This window comes from Sardina pilchardus, chromosome 11 (genome assembly GCF_963854185.1).
Source record: "Sardina pilchardus chromosome 11, fSarPil1.1, whole genome shotgun sequence".
NCBI lineage: Eukaryota > Metazoa > Chordata > Actinopteri > Clupeiformes > Clupeidae > Sardina > Sardina pilchardus.
Genome location: NC_085004.1, coordinates 14,434,099 through 14,456,259, shown reverse-complemented (window position 1 = coordinate 14,456,259; position 22,161 = coordinate 14,434,099). Strand labels below are relative to the sequence as shown.

At 49.9% G+C, this 22,161-nt stretch overlaps 1 protein-coding gene across 2 annotated transcripts in view; it reads left to right on the top strand.

Annotated features, from left to right (window-relative positions):
- Window positions 1-22,161, top strand: part of cemip (cell migration inducing hyaluronidase 1) — a 68,579-nt gene that overhangs the window by 21,695 nt on the left and 24,723 nt on the right. The window contains exons 1-11 of one of the 2 annotated variants that reach the window (XM_062549393.1): window positions 6,700-6,787; window positions 7,179-7,292; window positions 9,917-10,057; window positions 10,468-10,606; window positions 10,711-10,947; window positions 11,248-11,427; window positions 13,066-13,136; window positions 13,347-13,442; window positions 15,593-15,714; window positions 16,193-16,340; window positions 18,726-18,917. In XM_062549393.1, coding sequence (XP_062405377.1) covers window positions 7,226-7,292; window positions 9,917-10,057; window positions 10,468-10,606; window positions 10,711-10,947; window positions 11,248-11,427; window positions 13,066-13,136; window positions 13,347-13,442; window positions 15,593-15,714; window positions 16,193-16,340; window positions 18,726-18,917 — 1,393 coding nt within the window. In that variant the 5' untranslated portion in view covers window positions 6,700-6,787; window positions 7,179-7,225. Of the gene's footprint in view, window positions 1-6,699; window positions 6,788-7,178; window positions 7,293-9,916; window positions 10,058-10,467; window positions 10,607-10,710; window positions 10,948-11,247; window positions 11,428-13,065; window positions 13,137-13,346; window positions 13,443-15,592; window positions 15,715-16,192; window positions 16,341-18,725; window positions 18,918-22,161 lie in introns of those variants that run through there. The other variant, XM_062549392.1, reaches the window with a different exon arrangement.

The following is a 22,161-nucleotide window of genomic DNA, read 5'->3' as shown; positions in this document are numbered from 1 at the left end:
GTGAGGCCCTTCACTGTGAGGATGAGGATGCACACGCACGTTCACCCTCTTAGATTTATGTGCTTTGCCAAACTTTTTATTCACCCTCCACATTTATCTCTCCTGCATGTTACATGAGACAGAAAATATTTGTATTTTTTCCATGTGGTTTCACAGCCCCCCCCCCCCTCTCTCTCTCCCCCCCAATTATTCTCTGACAAGAACCTCAGAGAGAGGGAGAGAGGAGTAATAGATTGTATTGTGCAAGTAGATGCTATCTGATGGGGGCTGAGACTGTGTTCGGACTCGGGCCTGATTAATATCCAGCGCTGCGTCTCCGACTCGCTTTGGATTCTCGTCCAGCCGAGTTCTGCGCACTAAAGCGCTGTGATAATGATCTGTTGCGCGGTGCCCCCGCACAAGGGAACCCAAAACAGCACGGCGTTTGCCATTCTTGCCGAGCAACCTGGAGAAATCGCTGTTTAATTGAAAAAGTAATTAAAGCGCTTTCTCTTTCATCTGATTTTCGGTCGGAGAGCGCAACGTGAAATTGATGTGAAATTGAGAGATCCTGTTCTGGGGGAGTTGGGGGAGGAGGGGGTTGTTGAAACCAGTCTGAGGCAAACAGTAGCTGCCTGAAGGTTTGCTCGCAATCTGTCAACAACAAAAGGCTTTACAGACATCTGTCAAGTCATATGAATCACCCCAAAACCATTTGGTCACTATTAGTCACCCTGTGAGTTTTTTTGCAATGCATTCCAGAGCTAAGGCCAGTTTATCTGCTCCTGTTTGTGAATGCTCGACAGAAATTTGCCAACTCCAAAATTCCCTCATGGTCCATGTGAGTGAGTTTCATCATCCGCTGCATTTTTTAACTTTATCTCCGTCTACACCCCCTCCCCCGCACATCCCCACGCCCCCCTTTCTCAAATTGAGCATTTTTCTTACTCTCATTTTTTTTTCTTTGTCTTTTTTTCCCCCCCTCTGGCTGGAGGGCCCTTACTGTTGTCAGCTCTCCTATTGCATAATGAGGCAATTTCCAACCCTTTTTATTTGGCCTCTTCCCCGTGAGTTTCATCACGATGGGGGATTAAAGGGGAGCGAGGCGTCTCGTGAAAGTGCATCTTCTCCCTCGGACGTGCGCGGACGGGCGGGCCCTCCCTAAACCCTCGCCGCTCGCCGCTCTCTCCTGGATGTGTCTTATCAGCGGAGGCGGCGGGGAAAGCTCTCAATCCATACTCAGCAGCGCGAGAAATAACGACGCGCTCCTTTTCTGTCCTGGCAGACAGGTGTGAGCCCCTGCCGCTTGGCTTGGAGTCTTATGCACGTGTGTGTGTATGTGTGTGTGTGTGTGTGTGTGTTTGTGTGTTTGTGTGTGTGGGGGGGGAATGTGGGTAGGTGAGTCAATGGGTGATTGACTGTGATGTGGGATTGTGTGTGTGTGTGTGTGTGTGTGTGTGTGTCTGTTTGAGCATGCATGCATGCGTGCGGGGTCTTTTGTACTCCTGCAGTGAGGCGACTGACATGTCAGGCATCGCCCCCAGCTTGTTTTCCCCTCGGGCGACGGGAACATGTGCGTGCAGAAACCACTGCTTTTCACTCCAACTACCTGCAGTATCAGGTGGACCACTAACCCAGCACGCTACCAGCACGCTATGTACAGTATGTACAGTATGCGTGTTTGTGTGTGTGTGTGCGTGTGTGTGCGTGTGTGTACATTTGTGGGAGGAAGGGGGTGGAGGCAGAAAAACTGTTATTTTGCTTGAAAAGAATCTGGGCTTTCTCCAGCATTTGCAGAGGAGGCCTCCCTCCCCACTCCACTCCTCCCCTCTCCTCCCCTCCCCTACCCTCTCCACCCTGCCCTCTCCTCCCCTCCTCTCCTCCCCTCCCCTCTCCTCCCCTCCTCATTCCTCCCCTCCTCTCTCCTCTCCTCCTCTCTTCTCCCCTCCCTCTCCTCTCCTCCCCTCTACTCCTCTGCCCCTCCACTCCCTTCCTGATTAGCAGGCCAAGGGTCTGCCAGCTTGGCCCTGTGAGCTCCACTCCTCGCGCCCGCCCTGCCTGCCCCCTGATGCGCCCACTCTCATCTCTTATCTGCATGGATGCCACATGACAGCACCTGATGAGCACTGACAGCTGTTGCTGTTTGACACCTATAAATACCTGCCCATCTCCTCTGCACTTTTCTGCCCGAGATTCACTCGGAAAGCTTATTAATTCTCCCCCCCCCATATTCTCGGGAGATTTTTCTATTAGACGAGGCATATTGCCTCCGCTGCCACGAAAAGGTGCGAGTCGCCGCAATATAGTTCTATTTTAGCACCTCGTGGGGCCTTGCGGGCGCTCCTTGATCCCACCGAGCAAATTGGCCGGAGCTCTCGGTGAGCGGGCTCTGCTATTGTCAAGATGCTGTTCACAGGCGTCGGTCTGAAAGCTCCCCCGGCGTCGTTGCTAAGGTTGCTAAGGCTGTTCGCTTTCCGCCGGGGAGATTTGGGGGTGTCTTCTGATGTGCAAAAAGCAGCATAGTTGGTCCCTGGCACCGGGGAGTTCATTTGAAGGGTAGGGCTCTTTGTGTTTGCCTTGAAAGCCACCCAGACTCTCTGCTTCAGCCTTTTTTTACTTTACACCAAGGCCTTGTCTTACCGTCACGTTATACGAGAAGCCTTCCAGTTCCATTTCTGCTAATCTGCTTTATCGTAGCGTTGCAGCACAGGCAATGAGGAATAGAAATGGGAAGCAAAATCAAGAAAGCAATAAATATGTTTCGCTTATCCCTGGAAGTCGAGCTCCTTTTGTTCCTTTGACAAGCTCTCGCACAAAGGGACCAGCAGCAAACTACCTGTGGAGCACACAATGTCACACAGCGCAGACAAAGGTGATGCACAATGGCTGTTCCCTGTCAGGGCACCTGGGAGATGGGCGCGGCACTGAGCGTAGGGTTTCTCCTCGCCGTCATTGTACTCGTATGTTTCTCCTGCAGGTATCCTGAGTCCTGCTGTCTGAACCACTTTACAGACACACACACACACACACAGACACACACACACACACACACACACACACACACACACACACACACACACACACACACACACACACACACACACACACACACACTCCCCTACCTGGTTAAAGTGGGCTCAAACCTCTTGCAGCGTTTTGCCAGAGGATGCAGCCTTTTGTGGTTTTGTCCGTGGATGTGTGCAAACGTTGCTGGAATTGGGCATTGAGCTGGAGGGTGTTTGTTTCCCTTTCACGAACCGCAGAGTGGACTGTGTTTAATTTTCTGAATTCTATCCATCATTGAAGCGCTGGTCAATTCCTGTTTTTTTCTGCAAGCTCATTGAATGGTGAAATGCATGCAGTGGTGTTTCTATTTTCGGGGGCCCATTCAGATGTGTCTTAAATGCGCTCCTCTCCCCTCTCTCTCTCCCCCAGCGCCGGCTCCAGCACCTGTGGTCACCGGGGGTGATGCGCTCTGTTAGCAGACGAGGCGTTCTCCTCTGTCAGCAGGCCAGCGGATGCTAAGGCAGGATTAGACCGTCTGGAGGAGCCTGTAAAAATAGCTGTTTCAACAACATGGCCGTCTGAGAGCCTCTCATTCCCCCTTCTGCGAGTAATCCGAGGCCGGCTATCGGGCCAAACAATCTCCCGCACCAGGGTGTCAGCTCCGCAGGAGACCCCATCAGGAGCTGTAAAAAAAAATTAAATAAATAAAAATAGAATGAATTAATGTCGCTGGAGTGGACATCTTTTTCGCGGGCCATCCCAGGAAGTAGAATCCCGTGAGGGTTGCTTCAGAGGTCACTTGACTTTAAATGGAGAGCGGCTGAAGTGGAGGGCCGGTCCTCTTTTCCAGCTGATGCGGAGGTCTTGAGCGCGCGCGCGCTCGGGTGTTATTGCAGGCCATATGGAAACGGTTAAGGGCTTCTATTTGGCGTGTGTGTCACGTCAGCAGAAATTTTCCTTGCTCCCGAAAGCCGTAATGTGTATCTTGCGTGCTACTCCTTTTTCCTCCCGTGTGCCTCAAGAGGGGCGCCAATCACACACACACACACACACACACACACACACACACACACACGCACACGCGCCCGCCCGCCCGCTCGCCTGCCCGTCTCCGCGAGAAGAGCTTGCCGCTGTGGGCGTCTCCACTTGCACTCTCTTGTAATTCATGCTTTTACAGGTTCCGATAATTACACACTTGCAGCGGGCCCGCGCGCTCGTTTTTAGATTAATAGCCAGATATAAGACAAGGAGGGCCGCCCTTGAGAAGCCGGCGGTTCCAGAAGTGCACAGGTCAGATAACGTGTGCTGTGACACGGCGGAGAGGAAACAAGAGTGGAACTCCCTCCTCAGACGTTCTGTTTAACGTCCCTCCAGAGGCGCTGGTGTTTTCACACAGTGTTACGAAGCTTTCACTGGCCTGCCGAGCTTGTAAAGTTCCTCATAACTGCTAGCTTGGAACATGCTAGAGAGCTCCTGTTAAAAATCGGGGCTGTGTTGAAATATGTGTGCGACACTTAATTTTTTTTTTGCTGTGAGGGGTTTTATTGGAAAGCTTTAAATGGACTGACCGAAAAGCGAAGTCTTGCAAAATAAATGCCTCCACTGGTTGTGTTTTGGCACGCGGGCGCGTCTGGATGAGTCATGTGCCACTAGCGCATGGGAAACTGTTTCACGTGAGAAATGTCTTGTTTGAATCACCCCTGACCCCGCCGACTCGTCTCTCGTCATGGCGACGGGGGGGGAGAGCTTTGGCACAGAGGCGCGCGAGAGAGAGAGCGGTGGAAGTGGCTTATCTGGGCAGATGGCGAGTTCTCTCTGCCCGCTGCACAGGTCAGTATCAGCAGCCTGCCGCTCAGCTCCTGAGACATGTCCGCCGTGAGAGGCCGCTTTTATCTCACCGCCTTTCCCAAACTGCCCCCCATCCCTCCTCCTCCCCAACACGCAAACACACACACACACACACACACAGGAAAGATGATGTCATGCTTTTTGGAAGGCATCTCTCGGTCAGAGGCCCAGGATTCCGCTGAGCGCTCTGACTGGGCAGTTTTGACGGGCTGAGCTCACTCTCTCTGCGCTCCGTCAATAACACGGGCCGCTGTGACCGGGCCGACCGCCCTGCGCCACTGAGCAAACACTTCTGTGTCTGTGTGTGTGTGTGTGTGTGTGTGACGAGACATGTGAGCACGGCGGCACGCTGACCGCTGACGCGCGGTGCAGACGCGGCGCATGACACACACACACACACACACACACACACAGAGAGAGAGAGACAAAACAAGGACGCAGGGAAGAGTTCAAGCTGAGCATAAGCGGAGAACATATTTCCCCTTTTAATAATGCAACGCTGGCCTTCAGTGTATCCCAGCACTTCCGCTCAGCTTTGATGTGAACATAAAACAGGAGGGCATCTTTGAACAGCACCTTTCACATGCTGCCCGCCCCCCCCTATAGCCCCCCGCCCGCCTAAGGTGCATTCTGCTATCAGTGCCTGCCCTTTGTTCTGCTGTCAGAGATCTTATCATCATCATCATCATTTGGCAGAAGATCTACCTAGAATATATGTGCAATTTACCAGCTGCGGCAAACGGTAATGAGAATCCCATCTTGCCAATATGGACAGGGGCACAGGCAAGAGCAGGCAAGGCAGGCTTGTTTATTAGTTTGTTTGTTTGTTTGTTGATTTATTTAGTTATTTATCTATCTAGATGGAGGGGTTGAGTCTTATTACTCTCACGAGTCATCATGTGCAAGCTTTTGAATTAGGCCACATCTTCACCTCACCAGCAACAACAAACAACACAGAGCATTTCCTCCTGTATGCTGCCTATATCAAATGCCCTGGGCTACCAGTCTGGGTACACACACACACACACACACACACACACACACACACACACACACACACACACACACACACACACACACAGTGCCAGGTCAGGGCATTCTTTTGCCCTAGCGTGAGTGCCATGTGATTTACTAGATCACCGTTTCCTGAGCTAATTGAATACACAGAGGTACCGGCTGTGGACGTCTATGATAATTCTCTCTTTGTTTTGCAGGACTGAAGTGAATGCCCTGTAGCGTGGGGGCCTGGCAAGGGGGAAGAGAGAGAGAGAGAGAGAGAGACGGAGAGAGAGAGAGAGAGCGAGAAGCTCCTGGTAATCGAGCAGAGATATCGCTCCCCTGAGAAGAAGAGGAGGCGTGTGGGACGGCCGGGACCCCTTCTCCCTCAAGGACCCGCTGCCCATCATCGTCTGACCTCAGGGACTCGGTTTCATCTGTACGGCACGGAAAAATCCACAATAAAAAACATTCTCTGCCCTGACTGCTGTCTGTTCTTTCTTTTCTGTTTTTCTTTTCGTTCCTCTTCTGTTTTTCTGACCGTGAGGAAAGATGATTTACTACCTAAGGGCTTTCATCCTTGGTTTTAACTGCCATGCACAAATTGCTCTTGCGCCGGATGACATGTTGCCACATTATGAGCTGTTCCGTGGTACAAATAAATGCATAATTCATGAGTCGGCCGCTTCAGCTGTGGTGCGGGTGACAGTTTGTGGTCGGGGAGAGGAGTCTTGCAGAACATTTCACACCTGTTCCGTAATTACCACCTGGGTGAGACGGATAAGACCGGCCCTGGGAGGTGGTTTTAATCATGTTAGTGCAAGCACACAGCCCCCGGTAACACTTGTATGGTGTTCCTCGAGGGATACTGTGGATTTTCTTGCACACATTTTCATAGAGTTACTCTCAGGCACCGGTTGCATCAAAATATCAAACTGAAAGTGAATCGAGCATTTATGTAAGTTTTATGTAACTGCAATGGGAACAAGGCTGCTGTTATTAGCCTCATGTGTTTTTTTTTTTTTAACCTTTTCCCTGTTGGATTTTGCAATCCCATAAAGATTTCTACAGATATAGGCAAAGTAGCTTCCTGATCTTTTTATAAACGCAGCCCTCACAAATCTCTGTCTGTCCCCAGAGAGAGAGAGAGAGAAGAGAGAGAGAGAGAAATAGAGCGAGAGAGTCAGAGCGTGCATTTTTTTTCTGAATGTTTTTACAACAACAGCGTTCTTCTTTTTTTTCCTGAAGCAAACAGTGCCACCGCCGCCTCCTTGAAGTCCCTAACTCCATTCCTCACTCTCACACACAAGCGCTTTTTCTCTTTTCTCTTTTTCTTTTTTTCGGTCTAGGTGCCTTGAGAAGCTTCCAGTTCTGACCAGACCTCTGGAGCTGAAAGATGAAGAGCCGAGTCGTCCTGCTGCTCCTCCTCGCCACCCTGCCCGCCCTGCCCTTCACTCAGGCTGGTAAGCCACCGTGGGGAGAACGGCACATGCATAATTAGATCAATGCTAATGTGGATTAGGGGCTGCCTCTGTGTGACTACAGGGAAAAACTGCTGGCAAGCGGGTGCGTGTGTCTGGGGTATTTTGGGTGTATGTGGCACTGGGACGGTTTCCTCCTCCACCTCCTCCTTCTCCTCCTCCTCCTCCTCCTCCTCCCCTGGGTGTCTGCTCGGAGTGGAAAGACAGTACACCCAGTGAGCAGCTGCCCGATGGAGCAGCTTTATCAGGCCTGCAGCTGGCACAGACCCAAGTGAATGGAGCCACGTAGGTGCAGCTGGCAGCAGTGGGCACGTTGGGGCAGGGTTGCGCCAGGGTTGCGCCAGGCCACGGTGCGCCAGTCTGCTAGTCGTAAGACCTCGGGTCTGTTTCGCCCGAGAGTGCAAGGGCTCGGAGAGAGGCTTTATTATTACATTTTGATTTCACCAAGATAGGAGCTTAGTGCAGCCAGAGGGTGGGGGGGAGGGGATCGATGCGAGATGGCATACGTGGCCTTAGAAATATAATAAGCGGTGCAGCCTGGAGTGTCCTGCATGTCCTCAAGTGTCCTTATTAAGTCTGCTCTCTCTCTCACCGCTCAGCAGCCGGCAAAACAGGGCCGTTCGCCACACTCGAGAAGAATGCATTTCTGCCTCCTTGATAGATGGTTTGTTGTGCTGCTTGCGCGAGGAGTAAATAAGAGGAGGGAGTGTGTGTGTGTGTGTGTGTGTGTGTGTGTGTGAGTGTGTGTGAGCTCCTAGTTAAGTGCTGGGAATCAGCCTCTGCTTTTTTGTGTGTCTACTGGTGGTTACGTGTCACCGCGACGCTAAGCTCTGCTCCGCTGTGCCGGTTCATCTGCCACTGCTGCTGCTGCTGCTGCTGCTGCTGCTGCTATTGCCACGTATGGGAAAAGCAGCCAGCGCGAGGCTCCCCTGTTGACTTTAGCCCCGGCAGCACTGGCTCCGCTCCCGAGCCTGTGGCCTCATCTCCTCCAGATCCTGCTTTAATTCTACCCCAGTGCGGAGGAGCTGACCTCAAAGCATGGAGGCCACACTTAGCTGTGGCACACTGCCTCATATTTATAGGGCCGCATATAAATAGAGTCCCCCTCCTTTTGCTTTTGTCCTTTGGAAAAGATGAAAAAAAACAAAAAAGGCCGTTTCATTGTAATTGCAAACAGAAGTCTGTCAGGACATTTTGCTACGTTTGTCTAATTGCAAACATGACTGGGGCCCACTGCCTCCACGAAGATCAAGTGTGGGTCGAAGGACAAGGAAGCGAAAAATTCAATATCGAGCTGACAAGTTCTACGGTTCTGTTCTGTTATTGTTTTCCTCTTTGGCTCTTCGTTCTGCTCTCTCTTGCTGCAAGGCAGCTAAGCAAATGCGGCATGCTTTTTAATGGAACTGCACGATTGTTTGCATGTAGAAATGCCTGTGCTCACTGAATCAAATCAGTTGTGGCATTCTAATGGTGCTGGTGGTCTCATTCCCTTTGTTAGATGCCTGCTGAGACGGTATGCATATGAGCCAGAGTCTGTTGTGAGTCTGTAGACAATACATTTGGAATGGCATTCTAGCTCTTGGTATTTATTACTGCCTTTTCCGCCATAATCTTTCTCTAAGAAGTCAGGCCAAACACGAAGGGTTTGAAGATTTACCAAATTAGCATGATAATTAATGGGATTGTAATTGTAATCAGAGCCTCTCTTTCTCTCTGTTTGGTTGATGCTGCGTTTTTGTTTGTTTTCAACATGTGTTTTGTCCCCAGAGGTGTTTGTGTCTGCAGTACACGGACTACTCAAGGTTTACCTGTTTCGGAGTTCAGTCTGGGTTCACCTTGTCTGTCTCCCAAAACCAAAACAAAAACAGACGAGAGATCCGAGTTGTGTTTCCGCGCCGTTGTGGCCAAACACTACAGTTGCTCAGAGTTGTTTTTCGTGGGAATTTTAGCCACTGACTCAGAATGCACTTGGCAACCCCGTGCTTGTGCAAGAGAGTTATTTGCTAGCAAGAGAAGTTGAGGGGGTGAGCTGTGGAAAGGTTGACTTGGTGGAAATGAGAAGAGGACATAGACTTAAGTCATTATTAGTAAAGAAAGAAAAAAAAACAACAGTCTGTATGGAAAACAAAGCTGGTGGGTCAGGAGGTCAGTGCCGTCTGTCTTGATTTGAGAGTGGAACCAGACCATCATCTGGGTCTGGGGTAGTTTTCCACCTCAGATTGTCTCGATTCACCGCAGACGATGTCCCTGGTTGCTGTGTGAACGGGCAGTCTGGCACACACGTGTGCTTCTGCTGAGGCCTCCCACACGCCACCTCCGCTCCCACTCCTAGCAAAAGCTAACAAACCGTGTCGGAGACAAAAAAGAACAAAAAAAACAACGGCGTCTGCGACGATGTGTTTTCATGAATTCTTCATGCCTGCTTGCCAGAGATGTTTCCCTTCATCTACATTGGAACTTGTTTTAAAGATGTGGTCTGGCAGAAGCCAGGCTGTGGTCGAGTATGTTAATGTTGACATTTTGTTTGTGTGTGTGTGTGTGTGTGTGTGTGTGTGTGTGTGTGTGTGTGTGTGTGTGTGTGTGCGTGCGTGCGTGTGTGTCTCTAGCTGTGTGTCCTGACAGAGAGCCCGGCTTGCAGCCATGGACACCCGGCCACAGCGAGGCTCATCGCGTCACCATCGGTTACGGCCGCAAAGTCCTCCTCACCAGCTCAGGAACGGTCCACTCCATCGAGATCCTCAACGGGGGTAAGTAAGAGAAGCCATCTTTTTTTCCCCTCTGTCGGCCATGTCCTTCACTGTTAAACCGCCATAAGGATTTATCTCCTCCCATTAGCAGTCAGCTATGTCTCGCCCTGTCCTCCACGTGGTCGGGCCGCGCGGCGTTCCCTTAAATCAAAGCGCAGATCACTCATCCGAGATCACCTCAGGCTCGTCTAACGCGTGTCAGGAGGATTTCCCCCACCGTGAAGCACAGCGCTCGTAAAACCAAAAAAAAAGAAAAAGAAAGAAAAGAAAGCCCTAGCAGCTCGCTTTGGTGGGTGACTGTAGTCAGCCAGAACACGCCCCCATAAAAGGAGAGAGTCTGAGATGCCGCTTGCATGAAAAACACTAAAGCCCGGAGACCGCTGTGTCATGGGAGCATTCTCTTTCTGCAGGAAAGCTTGTAATTGCCGACACCAATCGACCCATCTTGCTGCGGGCCAAACACATTCACATTGGGAACAAGGGAGAGCTGCACATCGGCAGCCCAGACTGCCCATATAAAGGCAGCCTCACCGTATCCCTCTTCGGGAGGTAAGACAAACACCGACTTTAATTAGGCATGCCAGACGGCGAGCGAGAGCGATTCATAATTCATGGTGTCATAACGCCGGCCTCCTGTCTCTGATACTGAACAGATCCGACGATGCTGACATCGGGCACAGCTACTTCGGGCGAAAGTACCTCGGCGTGGGCACGGGAGGCAAGCTGGAGATCCACGGCGCCAAGAAGCTGTCGTGGACGTTCCTCAACAAGACACTGCACCCCGGCGAGGGCAACGAGAACAGCTACCACTTCGAGAGAGGCTGGGGGAACAGAGGCATCATCGTCCACGTCGTCGACCCCAGCACTGGCAACGTGCTGCACAACGACAGGTTCGTGCGCACAGTGAGAACTCTCCCATGATGCATCTGCAAACCACAGAGGAAGACTGATGAGATAAAAGCACGTTGCCATCCCCCAATTTCCTCATGTTGTTGTGCTTTGAAAACGGGATCACCTGCAGGGCATTATTAATCTTGATTGTACACTGTTTACATTTCTGAGAGGATTTGTGTGTTTTCATTGAATGGGTTTAAGTGATCCATGCCCACCCTTCCCCCTTGATGTGGTCATCTTAAGTTTCCTCTGCACGCTAATCTTTATTGATGTGCTTGTCTGGGGTGCCTCCGCAGGTTTGACACGTACCGGAGCAAAGACGAGAGCCGGCGGCTGGCTCAGTACGTGGCGGCCGTGGAGGACGGCATGATTCTCGCCATGGTGGTCAACGACGAGGGCTCCAACAACCTGGAGGACACGGCCAAGAAGGCGCTCAACAAATTAGGCAGCCGGGAGCTCACTCGGCTGGGATTCCGGTACTTGTCTCTTTCTGTCTTTCTCTCTCTCTCTCTCTCTCAGTCTCTCTCTCTCTCTCTCTCTTGGACCCTAGTTGAGCATGAACGGGAAAACAGCCATGATAGATCAAGCAGATGATCCCCCACCCCCCCCACCCCCGAAATGTCCAAAGCTGTCTTAGGACAGCGGTGCAAAATAACTTTGAGGTTTTCCAAACTTGATTTATCCCCTGCTGAAAGATGGCTCTCTCTCTCCCCCTCAACCCCAGATTTACTCTCCGAGTATCGATTTGCCTTTCGGCGGGCCAAATCCTGCTCTGTCCGACCGAGTCTTTCCATTGCATCCCCTCGGTCGCAGACACTTGAAAAATGACTCGTGTTCGGATTAAGCATTAAGGTCAATAAAGCATGCGACATGGCAGCTCACCAGAAAAGCAGGCTCACCTTCTGCACGCCCGCATGACATAAGTCTGGAACAATTTCTTTAATTTGGGCTAAACTCATCCACACCCCAGGCTTGTGCCTTCTCAGTGGAATGCGCTGAAGTCACTGTCAGAATTCCACTGGTTTAGATAATTATGATCTCGGGGGTTCACAGCAGAAGCGTGCGCCGAGCTGTCGAGGGTCACAATTATCTCTTCTGTCCCTGGACCTCTCGGCCGCGGTAGCGGTAGCCCTTCCGTGACTGGCTGGATTTTCATGTAAATTCTGGGACTGCTTCTGTGGAGCGGCTAGCCGAGTCAGCGGTGGCCAACGGGTCTCGTCTTGCTCGGGTTTGGGGGGGGGGATAAAAGTTGACAAACATTCACATTAAAATATTTCCACATGGCTTCTCCACATGACGGAGGGAACTAGGACCTTGGGGGTGAAAGGGGAGTGTCTCATGTCACCCACCGCGCTACACAGCCTCACCAAATCACACTTAAAGTCTGAAAATTACCCCTGGTGCCTTGGGGATAGCTTTTATTAGCCAGTAATCATGAAGTAAATGGCAGGCAGATGCAGATGAATGTGAATGCGTTTGGCACAAGGCGTATTTGCATGCACATAGCTCATCTTTTTAAGACCTATCTGGGGGCGGAGGCTCTGCTTGTTAAGCATGCTGTTGCCTGCTCAGATCCGAAGCGTATCACAGTGCCACGGCGTCAGTCTCCGAGTGTCAGCCGGGAGATCCTGACTCATCCTCCTGATTTTCCTGGCTGACAGTCGGAACAGGTCGGAATGCCAGAGCGACCTGATGGCGTTGTCAGGCTGTCTCCTCACTGGAGGTCCCCGATCAATGTGTGGCTGATGGTAGTCGCTCCCTAACTGTAATTACCCAGGCTGCCTTGAGTACCTCTCTGGCCGCCAATCACACCTTGTGTCAACATCATTTACAGAGCTGAGTGTCAGAATGTTTATTTAATAGAGACATCTCTGTCTCTCCCTGTCTGTCTCCTCTATACTCTCTCTGTCAATCCCATCTACCCTTCTTACCCCCCATCCCTCTCTATCTCTCTCTCCCTCTCACTATCTCTCTTATTCTCCCCCCCTCTCTCTCTCTCTCTTTCTCTATCTCTCTCCCTCTCCCTCCCCTCTCTCTCTCTCTCTCTCTCTCTCTCTCTCTCTCTCTCTCTCTCTCTCTCTCTCTCTCTCTCTCTCTCCCTCTGATACTTACAGTCATCCATGGAGTTTCATCACAGTGAAAGGAGATCCATCCGCTGCCGTCGAGGACCGTGCCATCTATCAAGGTGAGGCCCCTAATCGCCTCTGTTTGCACAGTGTCAGAAGGCAAATATGACACATCCTCTGTGGGGCCAAGAGATCGGTCCAAATATGCTGAGGCAGATGTACTGCGCCTCTCACACCCCACTGTGTGTGTGTGTGTGTGTGTGTGTGCGTGTGTGTGCGTGTGTGTGTGCATGTGTGCGTGTGTGTGTTTGTGTACTCCTCTGCCACAGGCACCAAGGCGTCCTCGGAGGCCAAGAGCTCCAAGATCTTCCAGACAGGCTACAGCGAACACTTCACTGTTACCACCTCCAGCCAGTGGGTCCAAGGTAAATAAACAGCCAACTCTTCTCGACTAAAGCCTACCTAAAGCCTACCTTACATTGCCAGACTTTGCAAAGATTTGGAAAAGATTTTTGAAAGACTACAGTCTCAGACCCTCTCACATCTAAAGACAATTCATTGAGTTTTTAGTCACAGACTAGTCACAGGCCAGTCTCAGATTAGGATTTTGCAAAGACTGTGGTCACTATTTACAAGACTGCTGCTAGATTCCTTCAAATTATTTCCATCGTGCACTAGGCTATACGTCATCATCAACAGGAACTCACATGATAGGCTACTCATATCAAAGTAATTTTTTCGCGTTTCTGCAGCATTGTTTGATAGTGTGACATCACTAACAGATATAGAGTTGTTCTGTCACGTAGAATAGCCGACTAATAAATTATAAGAAATGAAATAACAAGTAATCATACAGGCTACAGCTGTCGCCTATTTTGCCCCTTCCGTTTTCGTGTTCGTCGACCGAGGTCACTATTGGTTTTTAATGTTCACGTCACTATTTGCATGAGCCACGACTGAAAAGACTTACGATAATATCAAACATGTTTGATATTGTCGTAACGGCAAAACTAGAAAAAGACTGACTCCGACGGACTTAAAACCGCTAAGATTGGCACCTTACACTAAACGATGTAGATGACGGGAGCGCGCCGAGATTCTAGTACAACTGGCAAGATTTCCGCCCGATTTTGGAAAAGTAGTCGCCGACTGTTAAAACAGACCAAAATCGTGCAATGTAAGCCAGCCTTTACACTGACAAGATTTGGGAAAGATTCTTGAAAGATTGTAGTCTTTTACAGTAACTAATGCACCTCATTAAAGCTTTACTCAAAAGACTACAGTCTTTCAAGTATCTTTCCCAAATTTTGTCAGTGTAAGGTACATGTAGGCTTTACTCAACCAGCACCATCTCAGCCACAGTCTCTCAGCTTGAAGAGCTCTTGGTCCTCCTCCAGCATCCCTTCATTACAGGTGGAGGAGCCTTAGGTAGTTTATGTCTGAAATCCTTGAAACACAATACATAATCCATATCATCTGTCACCCTCCAATGGCAAAAGCCTCTCTTTCAAGAACGCCATTATCTATAATTTACTGGGTTGGTTTGAAGTGTTAACGGTGCTGTATTTTTCCTGACCAGTGGTATAATGCAGGTCCTCTACATTATACCACTGGTCAGGAAAAATACAGCACCGTTAACACTTCAAACCAACCCAGTAAATTATAGATAATGGCGTTCTTGAAAGAGAGGCTTTTGCCATTGGAGGGTGACAGATGATATGGATTATGTATTGTGTTTCAAGGATTTCAGACAGTCTCTCTCAAGGGTCTATATTGACATTTGCTTGTGTCCAATCTCCGCCTTAAGCCCACAATGGACCCTCATAGTGTAGAGAAGCTCCGGTTATTGTAGTGGACGCAATGCATAATCATCACCATAAAGCGTCTCTGAAATGAGGCAAACTCTGCTGGAGATTATTAGTAATCAAAGAAGAGGTGAGCTACTCTTGATTCAAGGCTCTTTCTCTCTATCTCTTTGCCTTTCATTGCTGTTTTAATGCATTTGATTTGAATACAGCTGAACAAAGCAAGCAGCATTCCCTGTTGGCGCTAGCTCATCAGGCAGAAAATAATGCGGGGAGAAAGCTCCTCAATTACTTGGCCGCAAATACTTTCTGACAGGCAGAATGGAAAAGAGGCTGAATTCTGGATGTAAATTAGTTTAATATCTACGTGGACTCTCTCTGACAGGGCAGAGACAGGGGCTTACTGAACTCAGTGGGTGGTGTGTGTGTGTGTGTGTGTGTGTGTATGTGTGGGTGTGTATGTGTGTGTGTGTGTGTGTGAGAGAGAGAGAGAGAGAGAGAGAGAGAGAGAGAGAGAGAGAGAGAAAGAGAGTTTGTGTACAAGTATGCTTGTGTGTGCATGCATGCATGCATGCGTGTGTGTGTGTGTGTGTGTGTGTGTGTGTGCGTTTGTGCATGTGTGCGAGTTACTGTGTGTGTGTGTGTGTGTGTGTGTGTGTGTGTGTGTGTGTGTGTGCGTGTGTCATTGTGTTGTTGTTTGCTTGTGTATCTGTGTGTGTGTGTGTGTGTGTGTGTGTGTTCTCTTATGTGGTGCGTTATGTACCCTGCAGAGGCGGAGTGGACCGAGTGGTTCGACCGGGATGATGAAAGAGGCTCTGGAGACTGGGAGAAGCTCTCTGATCTCCACAAGGCTTTCCCCGAGCGACTCTGCAGCAACCCAATGGACATGGAGGTACACACACACACACACACACACACACACACACACACACACACACACACAGGGAGAAGGCACAGAGTGTACTATTACATATGCAGAAACAAACAAACAGCGAGAAAAACAATGGCAAGTATGTAGCCGTCAGGCGCATTTAAAAGCAGTATGTTTAAACAAAAACGTTGACCTAGATCGCAGTTCTGCCACGCCTGTGACCCACATTTTGTTTATGCCATCAACCCAGCACAGCCTCCCATCTCCCAGAGTTAAGCCATTCTCATTTAAGTTGAGGAGTCAGACACTCAATCAGTCGGGATGGGTTGATTTACACAGAGTATGAGTCGGATGGGTTGACCACAATGTTTGATTTACACAGATTATGATTCGCCCAATATTGCCTGCGATCCTTGCGGTCAACTTCAGAGCGAACTTGTGACGAGCGTTTGACCCTCTGCCCTCGATCACCCTCTCTCTCTCTCTCTCTCTGATGCAGGCCGAGACCCATGACGGCATCCCGGCGAACATGACGGGCGAGATCTTCTCCAAGAACGACAGGAACTACGGCTTCGTGTGCCTGAACAAGGACCAGCTCGACGGCGTCTGCCACAACTACAGAGTGCGCTTTCTGTGCGGGAAGCTGGGTATGTGTGGAATGCGGCGGCCCTCCGCAGTCTCCGCGGCGGTGACTAGCGCCACGCTCCATCTGTCTCAGCCACTTTACGTTTGTGTAGGGCTGTAATCAGAGAAATTTGCATTGGCTGAGGAGGTGCGGGACGGGGAGGTGGGAATGTTGGAGAGGGTGAATTCTGAGGTTTGGAAACTTGGCCTGCTCACGCTTTCTCTTTCTTTCTCTCTCTCTCTCTCTCTCTCTCTCTCTCTCTCTCTCTCTCTCTCTCTCTCTCTCTCTCTCTCTCTCTCTCTCTCTCTCTCCTCTGCCTGGGCTTGCCAGACGCGCCTCGTCACGTGGATTGCATGTCTCCCTGCATAACAACATCCCCCCCCCCAACACACACACACACACACACACCCATCCAACCCTCCACCCAACCCTCCACCCAACTCCCTCGCCCATACCCCAACACCCCCCGCCCTTCGCGTGAAGACACATATCTGCGGTCTGGGTAACATGGCATGCGTGTGGAGGTGGCGAGGAGTTCAGGCTCCTCCATCCTTGGGGGGGGAGCGGTGGGAGGACAAAAGGCTAGCGCTGTAAGGGCAGAGAGGGTGCCAACATGTTGATAGACACGCTAACAAGTCAACGTTGGCGCCCTGGAATGACAAGCATCCCTGGAGGAGCATAATCCAGCTTAGTCAGGTTGTTCTGCTGCAGGGGGAGGCGGGAACCCGCACGAGGTCCTGACCTTCTGAGAGCTGAAATTAGCCAAGAGGATGTGATAACATCGCATCGCACAATGCTAAGGAAGTCAGGTACAAGCGTACAGCAGGTTGAGGCAGTCAGGGCAGCCATGTGTTTTAGGACTAGCTCACGGATGAGGAGAAGAAAGAGAAGTCCGTGTTTACACAGACAGGTGGGTCATGTTTTGGGGAACCTCGGGGCGATGACAAAATCCTCTTTAAGCACCCAAAACAGCAAAGGAATTTTGTCAGAAGCCCCAAAAGCCTTGCTTTTACGACGGCTCTCAGAGAGGAGATTCGGAGGGTAGCCATGTTTAGTGGTTTTGGTTAGTTCTGGGTGTGCGGTTTCCCTCTGTGTCCATTGAGTGGAAGCAGAGCAACCTACAGCACTCCTTGCATGACCACCACTCTCTCTTTCTTTCTCTCTCTCTCTCTCTCTCTCTGTTTCTCTCTCTCCTCCTGTCTCATGTGCTCACCCGCTCCAGCAATAAAACTCAATGCTTTATGCTTTGCTGTTTTGAAATATTTGACCACCGCTTTGACTATTATTTATGGGAGGTTGTACAGGAAACATCCAACAGAAGGCTTTTTTTTGTCCACGTTTCTCCTTCGCCTCACATGCTCCTACTAATCTAATCACATGTCACACACAAGCATCTGTTAATCTCATCAGCTACTGTACTGTATGTGAGTTTTCCACCACTGGCCACCCACAACCTCCACCTCCTCCTCCTCCTCCTCCTCCTCCTTCTATTCTCCTGCGCTCATCTGTGGGATTCCTGTTCACTCGCTCCGTCGTCCGACTCAGCTGTGTTTGCGTCCTCTCCGCCAGCTGGACCAGTGGCCCCATGAGATCCACCCGTTACTCTACTGACTTTAACCACCAACACAAACTACACAAAAGCCTTGAGAAATTCTTTTTGAAAAATTGAGTGTTTTCATTGGCACGTCGCATAGTATTTATTGTAGAGGGAGACGTGGGGAGGGAGGGTGGCGTGCCGTCCTGAGACTGCAACTGGTGCCCTTATTGGATTCCCGGCCTCCCACCGGCGGCAGTTAATCTGCTGAGACCTTCTGAACATTAGTTTTATCTCGGCCCTCCAGTGATCACGAGTTAATTTTTTTTTTCTTGCCGTCTGCGTCTCAGCCAGTGCCATCCTGTGGAGACTCCAGGAGTCACCGCATCGGTTCCTCAGTCTCCCACCATCTGTCACAGAGCCTGCGTCAACACGCGGCTTGTCTGTCACACACAGAAAGACAGAAATGCTTTTTTTTTTTGCTACATCACTCGTGCTTTTTCTTCCTGTTGACAGTGAATTATATGAATGATGTATGTGCTTATTGTTGTAAATTAGAGCTCCATCACACAACAATGACTGGGGATTATGGCAGCTTGGAAGCCATGTGCACTATAGAGTTCAGCTGTCTCCCACCTCATATTTTGGCTATGTTTTGAAAGCAGACTTTCAGCAGTTGCCTAGTAACTGCTGATTCACGGCTAATTGGCCTCTGGATGATTATTCCGAGGATCACATTTATGGCAGGTTCCTCGGAATTCAGTGTTTAGTTTTTGCCTCTCTCTCTCTCTCTCTCTCTCTCTCTCTCTCTCTCTCTTGCTCTCTCGCTCTGTGTCATCAGCTGACATTTTTCTTGTTCCCCTCTCTCCGCAGTTCGCCCACAGGCGTCCATCACGGTGGACATGCTGTCCAACTCCAGCATCCTGGAGCTGGCCGACGAGGCCCGGGGCTGGAGGGCCGGCGACCGCCTGGTGGTGGCCAGCACCGACTACTCCATGCACCAGGCCGAGGAGTTCGACGTGCTGCCCTGCCCCGCCTGCGCCTCCAACCAGGTCAAAGTTCAAGGTCAGTCAATCAGTCACGCTCTCCCCTAGGGTTGGGCATCGGTAACCGGTTCCGTCTTGGAACCGGGTTTAACTTATCAATTCCATCGACATCGTACATCTTTTTTGTTATCGATTCCCTTAACGATTCCCTCAGCCTGCATGACGTCGGACCTTTTCCAGTTTTCCTGAAATTTTGTGTTACTACACGCCCTCTGCGACGACTCATAGCCTACTACAAGTCAAATCGTGTAAGGGTAGTAATACCAGCAATATGTTAAAACATTTGTCCGTGAAGCATGGGATTAAGCTCCAAGAGTGTCATGTGTGTGCTGTGTGTTCACTAATTCGGTTAAATTGGGTTAAATGCAGAGAACTGAATTTCCCTCACGGGATCAAAAAAGTATATATTCATGTGTTTGACAGACTACGGAGGGGTGCTAACGTTGCCCGGTCCAGGGCTCCAGAGTGCATATGCGCCCAAAATGTTTAAGAGTGTGCCTGAAAATAATTCTAGGTGCACCTGACGCTGCTCGGGTGAAAACATACGTTTCCTTCACGAGTTTTAATTGTAGACTATGCGTGCAACCTTGCCAAACTGTATATAAGTAACCCCCTTGGCCCGCTCTCTCTCCCTCTCCCTCTCTCGTGCGCGACACCCGCCCCTCGACATGCACATTCACAATCGTGAAAGCAATGACGCATAGAAGACAACTAGCGACATTATAATTAATTTCGGTTAGCATCATAGCGTAGGCTACTGCACAAATTTGATTCAAACTCTTGCATTCAAGTTGACTGATCATCTCAATGTTTTCCAACTCTAAGACTCAAAAGGGCCTGTCCCAAGGAGACAAAGTATTAGCCTACCTTGCAACTTAAACACACGTGGGGAAACTGAACAGTCCAACCAGTAGACTATAATAAGCTAGCCAACTATGCTACTTTGTTTACAATTTGAGGCTTCAAGCCGACAGCTGAATTAAAGAGGCAGAGTTGTAATATGAATAGTCATGAATGTCATGACTATCAGAAAAATGTCAGCAGTAGGCTATAGATTAGAATATATAAAGAATTATATTATATTATATATATATACACTGTAGGCTATACATCTTTATAATTCTTTATAAAGAATATGTATATTCCTTATTGTGTTTTAAATAAAGACAAGCTTTTTCTACGCCTTATTGTTAAAAAATCATTCACATTATATGAAAGGAGAGCGATAAAAGGTGACCTTTTGGCGTTAAAGGCGATGCAATGAAAAATGTGGGAGCACCTACATTTTTTTGGGAATCGATAAGAGAATTGATAAGGAATTGGATTGATAGGCAGAATCGATAATGCCATCGATATTGATAAAAACTTATCAATACCCATCCCTACTCTCCCCCCAGACACCTCCGCCGCTGTTTGCTGAAGCAAGCCCTATACGTGGCGAGGCGAGTTCTGTCCATGCCGTGCCGACTCCGAGTCTGTTTGGAAAGTTCAAAAAGGGATGTGTTATTTGCACTGCCAAGCATGTTTGGTTTCTGCTTGCTGTGCTTTTCTATCTGGACCTGGTGTTCAGCTTGCATAAGCATGTATCGGTCCTGGGCGGCGCTCTCTCTCTCGCGCGTGCGTGCGTTCAGGGGTCAGGCCCGAGCTGGATGCTCGTGAACTCCGCAGTTCATGCCCGAGCAGGGTTGGGAATGGGATGATGACGAGCTGGAACTGAACTGGGAGGGCCCGCGTGGAGGACAAGACGAGTCTGGAAATTATGAATATTTGACTCGGGCCCAGCGTTCCCAGATTCCACCGAGTTTTGGCTGAAGCCACAAATAAGCAAAGAAACTAATCAGTGTTTGCGAGCGTGTGGTTTCTCGCTAGAGTCTTAGAGAGAGCAGTTTGGGTGTTGAAGGCCGAGCAGTGGAAGACAGGGATTTTGTAACGTGGCGGAGAGGAAGTGGCCCACAGAGTTGTGCAAAGCCTTGCCCTTTCTGTTTGATCTGTCACTCAATTTTCTTTCTCCCTCCCTCTCTCTCTCTCTCTCTCCCTCTCGGTTAAGTAAAGAAAGTGGTGTTCACTTGAATAACCCTGCAGCTGGTTTCAACAGAGCAGGAATTGACCTGTCCAGGAAAGTTTCCCGAAACTGCTGCATCACTCCATTACATAAATTGTTTTTACACCGAGGATGCTGTGTGGGAGGAAAAGGCCCCTGTCGGCTCACTAACACTTTTAAGATGTGTTTCTCCCCTGCTCTGACCTTTCCCTTTGGCTGCCGAGTGAGCAGATGTATAGTGCGAATCCAGCGACAGACCCATGGCCCTGATAGGCTTGATCTACCGACGCGCGGGACAACAGGAGTCGCTGCGCCGAGGCCATAAAATATATAGCAATAGAAAAATAGACAAAGGATGAGCAATGGGAATGGCATTTTTGGTGAACAGGGGTGGCTTTGCTCTGTGGAGTCATGCTGCAGCGCTGTGTAATAGATAGATAGAGATCTGACCGGGTTTTTCACTGGGAATGTTTTCTTTGTCCCGAAGCCTATCGGAGCAGACAATGATAAAGGGGAGAAACCGAACACACACACAGCTGCAACAGCGTGGCGGTCTGGTGTTTTATAACCGCTCGCTTATCGGTTGGGAGAGAGAGAGAGAGAGAGAGAGAGAGAGAGAGAGAGAGAGAGAGAGAGAGAGAGAGAGAGAGAGAGAGAGAGAGAGAGAGAGAGAGAGAGGGGGGGGGGGGGGGGCTTTGCGGGGTAAGCTTGCCCTGGGTGTTGGGGAGAGGCTCACTTCTGCGATTGTTTTCCAAAGAGGATTAAACATTCCTCCCCTTTCAAAAGGTTAAATAATCACTGAAAACAAACACGTGTCGACTGTCACTCGGTAGAGATCGCTCGTCAAGACAGAGTCGTTCTGAAACGATGCACATAATTACCCCACCCCCTCCACCCCCACGCCTTCCAAAACCAGCACCACACACCCGCAGGCGTGAGCTGCACAACACGCTAGTCCGTTTACCTGTGCGCGGATTAAACACGCAAATCTCCGCTGGTATGTTTCCACTTTCTGCGCTCGCACGAACCGGAGACGACGCCAGACTGCAGCGGGCCGTTAGACCTCGAGTGAGACGCGATGTTCTCTCTCCTCGGGCTGCTTTTCTTTTCTTCGTCCCTGTTTTCCTGTTTTTGTTTTGTTTTATGTCGTGTCGGGTTGTTTGCTTTTTTTCCCCAGCATTAGCATATATTGGCACCTGCAACACGTTTGGTTCAGGTGGAT